The sequence below is a fragment of the Tauraco erythrolophus genome, chromosome 5 (genome assembly GCF_009769465.1).
Source record: "Tauraco erythrolophus isolate bTauEry1 chromosome 5, bTauEry1.pri, whole genome shotgun sequence".
Lineage (NCBI taxonomy): Eukaryota > Metazoa > Chordata > Aves > Musophagiformes > Musophagidae > Tauraco > Tauraco erythrolophus.
This window is the reverse complement of record NC_141469.1, coordinates 23,282,330-23,294,629: the sequence shown is the minus strand read 5'-3', so window position 1 is coordinate 23,294,629 and position 12,300 is coordinate 23,282,330. Positions and strand designations below refer to the sequence as shown.

At 45.3% G+C, this 12,300-nt stretch overlaps 1 protein-coding gene across 1 annotated transcript in view; it reads right to left on the bottom strand.

Annotated features, from left to right (window-relative positions):
- The window catches only part of SLC4A11 (solute carrier family 4 member 11), a 92,753-nt gene that overhangs the window by 35,241 nt on the left and 45,212 nt on the right, over nucleotides 1–12,300 (bottom strand). The window contains exons 8-9 of the mRNA XM_086611609.1: nucleotides 6,769–6,892; nucleotides 2,848–3,054 (exon numbers count right to left, since the gene is read on the bottom strand). Of these exons, the coding sequence (XP_086467735.1) occupies nucleotides 2,848–3,054; nucleotides 6,769–6,892 (331 nt within the window). The remainder of the gene's footprint in view (nucleotides 1–2,847; nucleotides 3,055–6,768; nucleotides 6,893–12,300) is intronic.

The following is a 12,300-nucleotide window of genomic DNA, read 5'->3' as shown; positions in this document are numbered from 1 at the left end:
AAAGATCATCCAGTTCCAACCCCCCTGCCATAGGCAGGGACACCCTCCACTATACCAGATTGCTCAAAGCCTCATCGTCTGGCTTTTGCCTCCTGCCATCTTCTGAGTTTGCACCTTGTGAGGTTTCCAAATATCTTGGGAAGGACAGTGCTGACACTTCGTTCTTGCCCTTTTTGATCTGTTTCCTCATGCACTCCAGTACTGGGAATTTCTTGGACTGCTATTCCCTGCTTTTTTCTCCTTCAGTGGGTCAAGTTTGGCTGACCTATTGGCTTTCTACTCCCATTCGTGGTGGCACCTCTCTCATGGCCCTGTTGCCTTTTTGATTTAACATCCTCATACCAGGTGGCCTTATCCAGGAGGCCAGAGCTGCATTCCAACACCAAGCTCAAGGCTTATCAGCCTTTAGAAGCCACAGCTCAGGTATCCAGCACCAAATCCTCCTTCAGCCTCCTTATTCTCCTGTTCTGGAAGTCCTTCCATTGCTTTGTCCATGCTGCTTCCCAATACATGAGGGAGGAAAGAGCAGCAAAAGGAGCGTAGACACACCAAACACCTAGACCAAGTTCATGAATTTTCCACTTTCCATTTTACAAATCCCTCTAAGTCTCTTGCCATAAGTGACCATCGTTTGGGTTAGAGGAAGAGGCTAAGCCAGCATTTAAGGGCAGTTAACCAAGCCAAACAGAAAATATCTGCTCCAACAACGTTGACCCTTTCTCAGTTCTCCCCTAAAGTAGTGGGGGGCTGCAGGACTATTTTACACAGACCAGGGACACACACTGTCCACCCTCTGTCTGCTGATGCGGAGCAAATACAGCCCAACCCCCTCAGCAAATCCACGCAGGTATCAGACAGACACAAAATGACAGTCAGAAAGCATCACAACTGTTGGGGCTCCTCTATGAACGAAATCACAATTAGATGCTTCAGTAAACAAGAGGATTTCAAGCTGACTTAATTATGATTGAGTATGTAGCCTTGCCTAAATAATCCTCCCAGATGAGCCAAAGCAAACCGACTCTGCTGTAGGCACAGCATGGTATGCAACTGTCGTGTCCCCTTCAGTATCTTAGAGGCAAAAATGAGCACTTGCAAAAATCTCACTCACAGAGCATTTGAGGCCCATTTCTGCCCCATCACTGCAGGATCAGGAGAATAAGGGAGGCAGGAGGCAGATTTTTTGACAACACAGTGGCTCGGGATTAGGGTATTTTATTTCACGGGGGGTAATTTCAACCTGTGAACCACCCCCAAGTTTCAAATAAGTTTGTGCTCATATTAATTGCTTCCCTTCTAGAAGGCTATCGCACAGGGCAGGCAGAGAGGGAGCAGATGCTGCTGGAGATAGCTCTCACAGGAACTGAGGAATGCAGGCTATGATCTCAAATCAACCTCACTTCTCCAGGCAAATCTTTGCTTGCCAGGAAAAGAAATCTCCATCCCAGCTCTCAAGGTCTATGCTGGCAAGGCAGGGTGTGAGACAGCTTCTTCCAAGAGACAAGAGAAAGCAGAGTCACTACTACACAGGCTGTGCTTCATGAGAGCTGAAGAATAAAACATTTTAAAAAGAATGATTTGCCAAATCCAGACCAAGAACGGTCAACGCCAAGAGCAAGCGCTAAGGAAACAAGCGTCACTACCGACAGCACCGGCTCAGAGCCAAAGTCTGCCTGACCAAGGCTGCTTGCCCAGCGAGGCAGGTAGGAACCATCACTTCTCAGGGATAACACCTACAAGAGCTCAGTGTTGCATCCAGCCCTCCTGCTCAAACCACAGTGCAGAAAATCCTCTACAGGCACTTCAGAACAGCAAGCTTTAGCAGAAGACAAAGCCAGACACTTCAACTGCTCTACCAAAAACCCCTCTGAAAGACCAAGAGTAAAGGGTTAAACATGCTCTACTTAAATACATTACTGCAACTACTCCAAATACCACTACTCTGAATGGCCTAGGTTTGAAGAGGGTTTCAGGGCTTGTTCTGCAAACTTAAGAGCAGGTATGGGGTCTAGGAAAGTTCAAAGCACCACCTATAAGCAAGGGGATTCTGCAGGAAAAACATGAGCTTTGCTCATTTCCAGATGTGCGGATCAAAACCCTTAAGTCTATTCCAGGAAAAAAAAAAGTGATAAGTTAACCAGCTTCTGCACTGTAGGCACTCAAAGCTTTAAGGTCATTTGTAATTCAGGGACAGAAGTAGCAAGCTAGAGATGGCACAGTTTGTTTTTCAGGTATGCTGTCTGGTTAAAGAATGGATTTCTGAACGGAAAAGCAAAGTGATGACCAATACACAGGAAATTCCAGAAAAGAAAGCGGAGTTACAGCATTTCCCTCAAACTTTAAAGTACAAAGTAATGTTTTACAGAGCTACAGATCAAACAGCAAGAAGTCAGGCCAAATACTGACAGGCAACTTTCAAGTGAAATTACAGTGCAGGGATGGCTAGGAAGTCTTTTGGCTTCAGGAAAGACAAGCAGCAGCTTCTTCAGAAACTTCTGATTGTAAGGATTAAGTACCTTGGACTGACAACGCACAGTGATCCATTAATCCCACTCTTGACTGAGCATCTGGAATCAAAGCCCTGTAACCATTTCAGCCCCTAAACTGCTCTGCATCCCTTCGGCACCTGCCTCTTTGAAGTGTTTTCTTTAGCTTTACAGCAGGAGCTGAGGCAGGTGGACGTACACAGAGCAGCCATTTGTAGAAATCTCAGCGCTGAGAGCTTGCTAGGAGAGCCCAATGGGGATGAAAGCAGCACAAGTGCTTCACCTCCTTCCCCAAAACCCTCATGTTTATGCATTTGGACATGGCTGAAGCAGTGGCATGGCAGATGTCGACCAGCCTTACCTTGAGTGGCTTAGGACCATGCGACTTGTGCCCATCGCTCATCGCTGAGGGTCTCTGATTCACCACTGTCAACAAGTGGCGTTGGTGAACTAAGGCTTCCTTGAACTCCTCTTCTGTTTTGGTTTCTAGGAGTTTCTGCCGAAAGGTTATGTCCGAAAACATTGTAGCAAAGGTCCTGCCCACTTCAGTGGCAGTTTTGGTACTTTTCTGAGTGAAGAAAAAAAAAGAAGACAAAAGACACCTTGTAAAACTATTTTCTTTTGCTTCCAAAAGGTAAAATCACTTATTTGCCTCATTGAGCATCATCTGAAGGAGCAAGCTGCCTGGCTTCCAGGACCCCAGATGGAGAAGGGCACGTGTGGAAGCTGCTGCAGATGAACACACCAACCACAGCAGGATCCTGTGAAGGCATCAACATATAGGCCCTGACCAGAAGCACTGATCAATCTTAATCAACTTCCCAGGATTTGAGCCAAAGCTGAATCATGCTGAGCATGCATTTTTATCCCTGGTCTCTCTTCAAGGCTGCTAAGACTACACTAGTAATAGTTTTTGCCATCCTATAGCATCTCAGTATTACTGCTACGGGGGTGGAAAGACACTGTCGTCAAGGTTCCTGCAGGTAGAAATGTCCTGATGTCTTTTGCAGAAGACTGAGATTATTGTGCGCATCGGCTTCATCAGCTTCCTATTTTCTGGGCATTAAAACTCAATTCAGTTGGCCTCTCTGGGGCAATTCTGGCAGCACAAGTGGAGATTTAGAGCTCTCAGCTAAAGTAACTACTCATACAGAGGAAAGCATGGAAAGAAGCAGCTGAGCGTGAACATAAGCAGCACTATCTTCATGAAATGCCTGGAAGAGACCGGAGACTCACAAACATGAAAAAGGAAACAAGTGCCTATTTGCAGACTTTAACACCTCTGTGAGCCACAGGACTGATCTTTGAGGGTCCAGCTTCAACAGTATCCAAGCCTGCTTTCCTATTGCTCCAAGCAATTTGGATATTGGATACAAAGGGAACAGCAAAAGGAGACTGAGCTGCCCATCCCTGCACAACCCCACCAGATTCAAGCTCTACAAACCTTGACCTGCTCAACTGCTTGTACCACTTTGGTCAGGACAGATAAGATACTTGCCAAGGCAAAGTTATGTACAACCATAGCTCATTAAAGAGCTCTTTGCAATGAAAAGTTTTAACCCACTCTCCTTACCCACACTCAACACTCATCATGCAGCAACTGCTAGAGACACCCAGCCAACCACCCTCCTTTGGACAGGCTCCAAGCGTCTCACATTACTGTGAAACGTAGTGGCAAGCATATGTGATTGATCTGAATTAGTTTTCATGATTCATAACAAAGCATATGAAGAATTTCTTCATAAACACAACCAAATAATTCAGTGTTGCTTGACAGAGGCATGGGCATGTGGGTAGCACTGCACTAGTCCCAAAATCATAGAATGGCATAGGCTGGAAAGGACCTTAGAGATCATCTAATCCAACCTCCCTGTCATGGGCAGGGACGCCTCTCAACGAGACCAGGCTACTCAAGGCTCCGTCCAACCTGGCCTTGAACACCTCCAGGGAGGGGGCATCCACAACTTCTCTGGGCAATTTATTCCAAAGTCTTACCACCCTCGTACTGAAGAATTTCTTCCTAAGATCTAATCTAAATCTGTTCTCCTTCAACTTAAACCCATTTCCCCTTGTCCTATCAGTGGGCAATCTTGTAAAAAGTCCCTCCCCAGTCTTCCTGTAGGTTCCCTTCAGGTATTGGAAGGCAGCTATCAGGTGCCCCTGAAGTCTTCTCTTTCCAAGGCTGAACAATCCCAGCTCCTGCAACCTGTCCTCGTAGCTGAGGTGCTCCAGCCCCTGGATGATCTTTGTGGCCCTCCTCTGAACACGCTCCAACACATCTATGTCTCTCTTGTGGTGGGGACACCAGAACTGGAAAATCATCACTAACTGTACTCGCTCCATCACTTACACTGCCCTACCTCTACCTCTCGTCCATCACAGGAAACATCCCTTCAGACATGCTTGCTAAGACACAATCAATGTAAGTTTCTAGGAAAGGATTTGGATTTAAGTGAAGATAATACACTCTGGGAGTTGCTTTTACAGTTTTTGATCTTGGTCCTTTCAGACAGAGCCAGCCTGGCTTTGCCATCACAGGGGAGGCTCCTCCTTTCACCTCTAAGAAGCAGTGGTCCTCGGGCCGGACACTGCAAGGGGTTACTTCAAGCTGCCCAATGCTGCTCTCTTTCTCTGCTTTCTCAGAGAGAGAGAGGAACTGTTTGGAGAAAGAGCACAGAGATTTGCAAAAGAACAAGTTGTTTCCATCCTCCGTGTTAGAGGAGCCCAAGGAACTGGATTCTGCAGCGCAACAGATGCCCGTTTTCTGGTTTGTCCCCTCCACCCCCCCCAGCAAGGCTCATTTAATGTTACTGTCAGCAGGTTAATTATTTTAACTGCTGTACCAGAAATGCGTACTTAGAGCTGGCTAAACTCATTTAAAATAAAGAGCATATTGGCAACTGCCGCTCTGCTTGGCTTCCACTCCCTTTCCTTAATTTGATGCCGTCCATTGGAATTGCAAGCTTTCAGGATACAAGCGGATGCGGAGCTGTTCGCTGGGTGCTTTGCACGTAGCTGGCCGGAGATAAGCGACCTGCCATACAATGAGAGAGAGATCAACGCAATCGAGCACGGGTTCAGTTGTTTGCCTGCTGCTTTTCCTAAGGAACACCGATATGTTTTCAGCCTGTTGGGTTTGAGATCGACGCCAAAAGCATTAAACTGCTCAGATAGGAAAAGATCTGCCAGTAATCCTGGGAAATAAGGAAACACCAGTATTTCCATTTAAACAAGGGTGGTGGTGGAGGGAGAGGAGACAGACAGACCAGACTAGAAGGTCCCAGGGTCACACAGATAGCATTGAAGAGCAGGAAGCTGAATCAGGATATGCCCTGTTCCAGACAAGGTCCTTAACCTCTCCAGCATCTCCCAGACACACAGACCTAGTAGCCCCAAGGTGTAAACAGCCTGTTGAAGTGTGAAAAGGTCTTGAGCTTTGAACCGTTCAACCATTAGCTAGTAGAACACATCACCTTGATCAGGCCAGTGCTTTCTAGGAAGGCAGAACAGGGATCACAAATTGACCTTGATGCCCCCTGTGATATGGCAGTAAAAGTGTACTATTATGTCACTTGTTGGCCTTGTCTACATCAGAGAACCAGTAAGTACACTTGAGCCAACTTCAACCTTGCTGTTTTCAAGTGCCAAAAGCTACGAAAACACATCCCAAAGGACCTCAGGACAGTCTGACCTTACAAGAACCTCAAGTCCCAAATAGTCTTGCCCGTACTACAACAGAGCTCATAAAACTACATCATCTTCTTGGTTACATCAGTCCATCCACAACTACTGCAACCACACCTGCAGCGTACCTGTCAGATCCATCAAGAGAGTTTGCTGGGAAGCAATCCAGATCTTTGCAGTGAGGTATCAGCTGCAGACTCGCAAGAGCCCTTTCACAAGCACGACTAACATGAAACAGCATTCCTTACCTCTAAGAATAGAAGCTAAACTGGTAAAGCTGGAAGGGGTGGAATCTGTGGAGTCATTTACATGCATCACAGTAGCAGATCTTGCAAAGAGTGCATGGGGACTACAGACACACTTGATCTGCAGTGCTCTCCTCCCAGTCAGGCTCAAGGCCGTTCGCCAGTATGAGACAAGGATGCAACCGTTTATTCTAACAGTGTCTAAACCATCTTGACAACTGCTGAGATGATCTCAGGTCTTTTCACATCCCCATGTGTTTTAAAAATAGTGTGTTGCCATTAACACTAGAAGGAGATGAAGCAATCCTGGGAGAACCCTCTGAAGCACCAGAGCAAGCGAGAGCAATACTCACCATTTTAGGAGGAGCCAGGACTAATATCACAAATCTGACTTCGCAGGAGTTTTCACCCCAATTCTGAGGCCTCTCCAGGCGGCTGATGCAAACGTGACGTCGCTGAAGGGACTTTATAGTGCAACTGTCAATGAAGATGGCATTGTTATACATGGCACTTTGACATATGGTACGCTCCTTCCCTGTGCACAAGGTTTATAAACACCCATTTTGACTTTGAGAAACAGCGTTGCTGGCTGTGAAAGGGTCACTTCTAAAGTCTAAAACAGTGACTTTAAGTTACTGTTAGCCCAATTCTGCTAGCTTTTTTGTAGAACTTGAATATTCATGTTTTTATGGGAAATAACTTCAAGATTAAGGTGTATTCTTCCTCTTCCCCATCTGCTTTTTAATAGCCAAGAAATCAACAGACAGAGGATGCAACATATCTAGTACCTGCAGTGCTACAGAAGCTTCTACAAAAAAACCCACCCTCTTAGAAAAAACCCAACACCTACATTACTGGAAAGCAGTTTCCACTTCATTGCATTTCACTTCACCTCATCTCCCAAAGTGCTTCTAGAACCGTTAAGGCAAGATGCCAGACCAACGTTTTTCCACTTATTCTGCCTTGGGCAGATCTCTGTTTGAATGGCTTTCCCCATTTGCTCTCAGCTGTTATCTTTCCCCTTTCTGGTACAGAAAAGTGTTACTGAAACCAAGCTGACCTCCTTGCTCAAGGTCTACAGAGGCTGCAGCAGGCAGGAGTGCTGCTCAGAGGGAAATCCTTGGCTGCAATCCAGCCAGCTCTGCTGGACACATGATGGCTGTTTGACTCCCATAACAAAGACTAGCAACAAGTTGTTTGAAATAAACACCAAGACCATATGTGGAAGCCATGAAAGACCAGGTCTGTCTCTACCTTGGGATATTTAAACAGAGCTGTGATCTGAGTAGCCATCGTTTTCCCTGCTGGGAAACTCTGACAAAGGGGCAATGTGGCTTGGTGCAGTTGCAGGAAGAGGTTAACACCAGTCTAGACTGCAGATCTCCTGTTCCCATTAAAGCCACCTGTTACTTCTCAACTCTTCTGAAAAGCACTGATGATACACATACATAGGTTGTGTCTACTGACACTGAAAGTAGTATGGAAATGTGTTTTCAGGCCCCAGAGTGATATTTTTTTTTCCTGGTTTAAAGTCACTTAAACTGATTGCTCCCTTTCACTCAAGTAGTAAGCATCTATCACAGTCGTTAAATCATCTCTCCTTTGACTTCTCTTCCATAATCCTAGCCCATCTCTTTCCTTTTAACATTTATTCCCACACCCATGCACCCTGAAGGTTGTCCCAGTAATGGCTCCTGGAGATCTCTGGCTGCAGATGTACTGGGCAGGAGTACATCGCATTTTCTATTAAGTTCTTAACTTGCATACAAAATCCTACCACCAAATATTTTATTATTGAGTTTGACTTCCCGATCACAGATTGGAAGCAACTTACTTACGCAAATTAATCTGACAAAGGCACTCATCTGAGAGCAACCAAAACAGCTTAATTAGAACAATATAGGTCATGAGTAAGATGACAGTATTTAACTTAATTCCCAACTCCCCTCCACCACAGCCCCTTGTCCTTTTTCTACTCTGACTGCTTGAATCAGCCTTGAAGGGAGAAAAATCAAGGCGGGTCCTAAGGTTAGGAATAAATCTCTTCTGAAGTAATTGAAAACAGAGTGCACAGGCTATCTGCTCTGCTGGGTCCATCTTTTGGATCTGCAACAATCCTTGTACTTCTCTGCCAAGGGATCAAATGAGCACAGACAACACTGGTAATCACAAACAAATCAAAGGTGTCAGTAGCAATCCTGCTGTGGCTGGAGAGCATACAAGTCTCCTTGTGTTACAGTTCAACAAGTTAACGGGGAAAATATGTAAACTCTGGGCTTTAGACTAACAGGAGAACCTTCAAGCAGTCCAAGACCTTCAGTTCTCTCACCTTCATCCACCTGAACTGGTCAACAACGAATGGTTCATGCACCGTTAGCAAAAATCACACTCACTTTGCGCTCTGTTCTCAGCACTTTCAGCCGTTGAGCTCGCTGGTGAATTTGTTTTGAAAAGGAATGCTTTCTGGGCAGTTTGAACATCATTTCTACTCCAGAGATGGCCAGAAACAGGTATCAGATACCTATTGCTCACAGAGCTGTACTAACACTTTCCAGCCATCCATCCCTTTCCTACCATGGCACTACCTGACCTAGCAAGAAACTACTGAAGTGCAAAGCATGGCCAGAGAAAACTTATTACAGGGCAAGGGCTGATGACACCAGCACATGTGCTGGTGGTGCCTGCAATGGGGGGAGGATATCAAGGCGCGGATGTGCACGTAACGTTACACATGTTGTGGAGGTAGAAGTTACCAGCCACCTCTCAGCAGTGGTGCTCAGTGGTACCCGCTTGCCTGCTCCCACTCCATTGGAGTAAACTCAAGAACTGAAACCTTGTAAAAACCCCCAGAACTTCAGTTTGCTCTTACCCGAGGCAGGAAAGCCAACATGCAGGAGCCTTGCTCCCATAGCTACAATATGTGAAGCCATGTAGCAATATTGCCAAGTTATTTAGAAAAAAATCTATTATATAGTGCAACAATTAAGCAAGCCATATGTTCCTCTATCTAGCTTCCTTCCTGAAAGGACAGGGTCATGTTTCAGCTCCAGTAACTTGTCTCTAAGGCTGTGCTATCCAGAGATGCCAGTCCTGCCAACAGTGCCAATCTACAGGGCTACAACACCACTTCAACTCAAGAGTTATTTGGTTCACACGGAGAAATCAAGTTATGCAAGACTGCAGGTAAAACTCAGAACAGTTTGGGCCAAGAGGAGAGTCACTTTCAAAATGAAGTAGCTTTTTTCAAGTAGCACTTAAGTAAATTCCCACTAAGAAAACAAATGCTGAAGGGTAAATAGCCAAAGCCCAAAAAACCCTGAGAACTAGCAAGACATTTTCAGCTGACTCTAAATCAAGTCTGGTTTGGCCAAAGTCTCCAAGTCCCCTTTTCCTCTGGGTTGAGCTAAATTCGATTCTCCTTTGGTTTGGCCAACAAGCTGAAAAGTCTATTTTCACCTCAGTATTAGTCACACAAGGAAACGCCGGGCTATGATTTAATGAGATGCCAGGTTGTGTTCTCAGCAATTTTATCTAGATCTTCCAGTAATGGAGCTCATAAAAAAGGGCATTTAAACCATAGCACGCATTCCTGCTTCGCTGTCCTCCTCTCTTTCCAGGCTGCGTATTTAGTAGTGTTAAGCGTGGCACTCAGATGGTGAGAACTGGCAATGCTCCACCAAAATCACTGATACACCGAGTCACACACGCCGCAGGTCTGCCCCACGCCCAAGATGTTATCAGACTAATAACACATTTCTCAAACAAATCATAAAAAGGGTCAAACTATGGAGACCCAAGAGAAACAGAAACCCGCTTTAAACAGGGCAAGAAAGGAAGTTAATTCAGAAACAAATTATCCCCTGCAGTAAGAAAAAGTGCCCAGCAGAGGTAATCAGCTAGCCAGCCTTTTCCTGTCCCCATGTAGAACAACAATGACACTTCTTGTTCTCATCCACTGCAAATAAATCTTCCTCTGCAGAGCAGCTCCAGGCACAAGCTTTCAGAAACCAGAATTTGCAAGTGAGGAATGAAACTGTGACCAGCAAGCCAGCTCACCCGCAGCTTGGCACGGGGTTGTTTCAGCACCAAAGTCACTCCAAGCTGGATATCGGTTTGGACCGGTAAATGCATGTTGCTGGGCTCCAGAAAGACCCATGCTCTCTGGCAGTTAATCACTCTTGGGGAAAGTTGATGCATAAGGAGATGACTCCTCCTCCCTGTACACATACTGCAGGCACTGAAATGAGACATCTTTCTCTCTAACAGATCTCCTTTGAGATCCAAATTCCTAACAAAGAGTTTGAATTTGAGAACTCCTTTCCATAACACTGCACCTTCAAGAGCTTCAGTTCTCCAGCATAACCCAGGACAGCCCAGCAAGGGTGGCTACAGGCACTTGCAAGAAAATTAATTGGTTCTTTGAACCCAAAGAGCACTTGAGAGATGATGGTCGTACATTTTGGAGAACAGTCTCTTTGTTTACAAGACTCCGAACCCTGTAATCGTTCCTCTAAAGGATAACATTTGTTTTAAACAGTTGAACTGTAATTTCCCATAGCATCCCACTTTGCTTTTTGAAAGAAAGGGCACTATTCTGAGGAATACACAGTAACTGAAGCATCTATCTGAAACTTACTCAACAGCTAAACCAGAAGCAATGTGGTTTTTCTAAAGACCCACGCAGCTCTGGGTCTGGACAAATTCTTAAACACATGAACCAGGCTTTGCTTTTACTTTTGGTGAGAGATCCATTAGTAACATGTTTCACACAAGCATCAGTTATACATTAAATCCGAGAAGTTACTACTCAAGCTTTACTCTATTTGAACAGCAGTACTGCTTGACACCCAAAATAACCCCACCCAAAATAACTGTTTGTTTTTGAAATGCTATCTGGGTTTTTCCGAGTTAAACTTCTCCAGAGGAATCACTGCAATGACACACTATATGAGAGTAGGCAATTTTATAGCAACACAAAGCTATAAAGTCTCTCCAAGTCACACTCTTCACTTGCAGAGAGGCTTTTTCCCTCTGCTTGGCCTGTGAAAACAGCTTTAGCAAACCAGTTGAATGCACTGAAAGTCAGTCCTTCACCAGTCCACGTGCCATATCAATGCAGCCAAAGGAAAATGCTCTTCAACTACTCAGTCCAGCCTCTACTGAAGCAGCTTGCCTTCATGTTTTTCCTAAGGATTCAGCTTTGAAAGAAAGCAATTATATCTGTCTCCTGGCAAGAAGAATATAACCTGGATGCTGTGATGCCTGAGGAATCCCACTCAGCTCAGGTAGCACTTGTTCAATAACCTACACAGCTAGTGTTTCTCTTAAGAGGACATCAAGGAGAGAGATCCACCAGTAGTCAGCTAACAGTTACTTTAACATCCTTAGCAGTAGGTACCCTTCACTCCAAGGGAAAAGAAAATTAAAATAGCCATTTGCATCTCCATTTGTCAGACAGTGAAAGAAGCAATTTGGTCTGACAGGCTTGTGATGAGAGTCACTTCTCCATATACTCTCCATTGGATAAGCGGGGGGCCTGCCTTGGGTTTTTTTGAGCCACAAAGCTGTGCAACACCAAAACCAATAGCTCTCAGGGGCTTATTCCTTACCTTTCCTGATCTAGACATGCAAAACATCCAGGTTATCTCCTCAAGGCTCTGGATCATGGTAGGTCTGGGTGGTTCACAGGGAACTCCAAGAACCCTTCTGGCAGTACATCTACCTGCTGCCAGCCATTGCATGCTAGAGGGGTACCAAGGTACCTTCCTAAGCTCCTACTAACAGGAGAACTTCCTCATGCTAAATAACTAAGTCTGAGGATACAGTTTAGCACTCCTGTTCTGGGATAGGTCTGGAGAGCTTGGGATGAGAGATAGCCAGTGAAA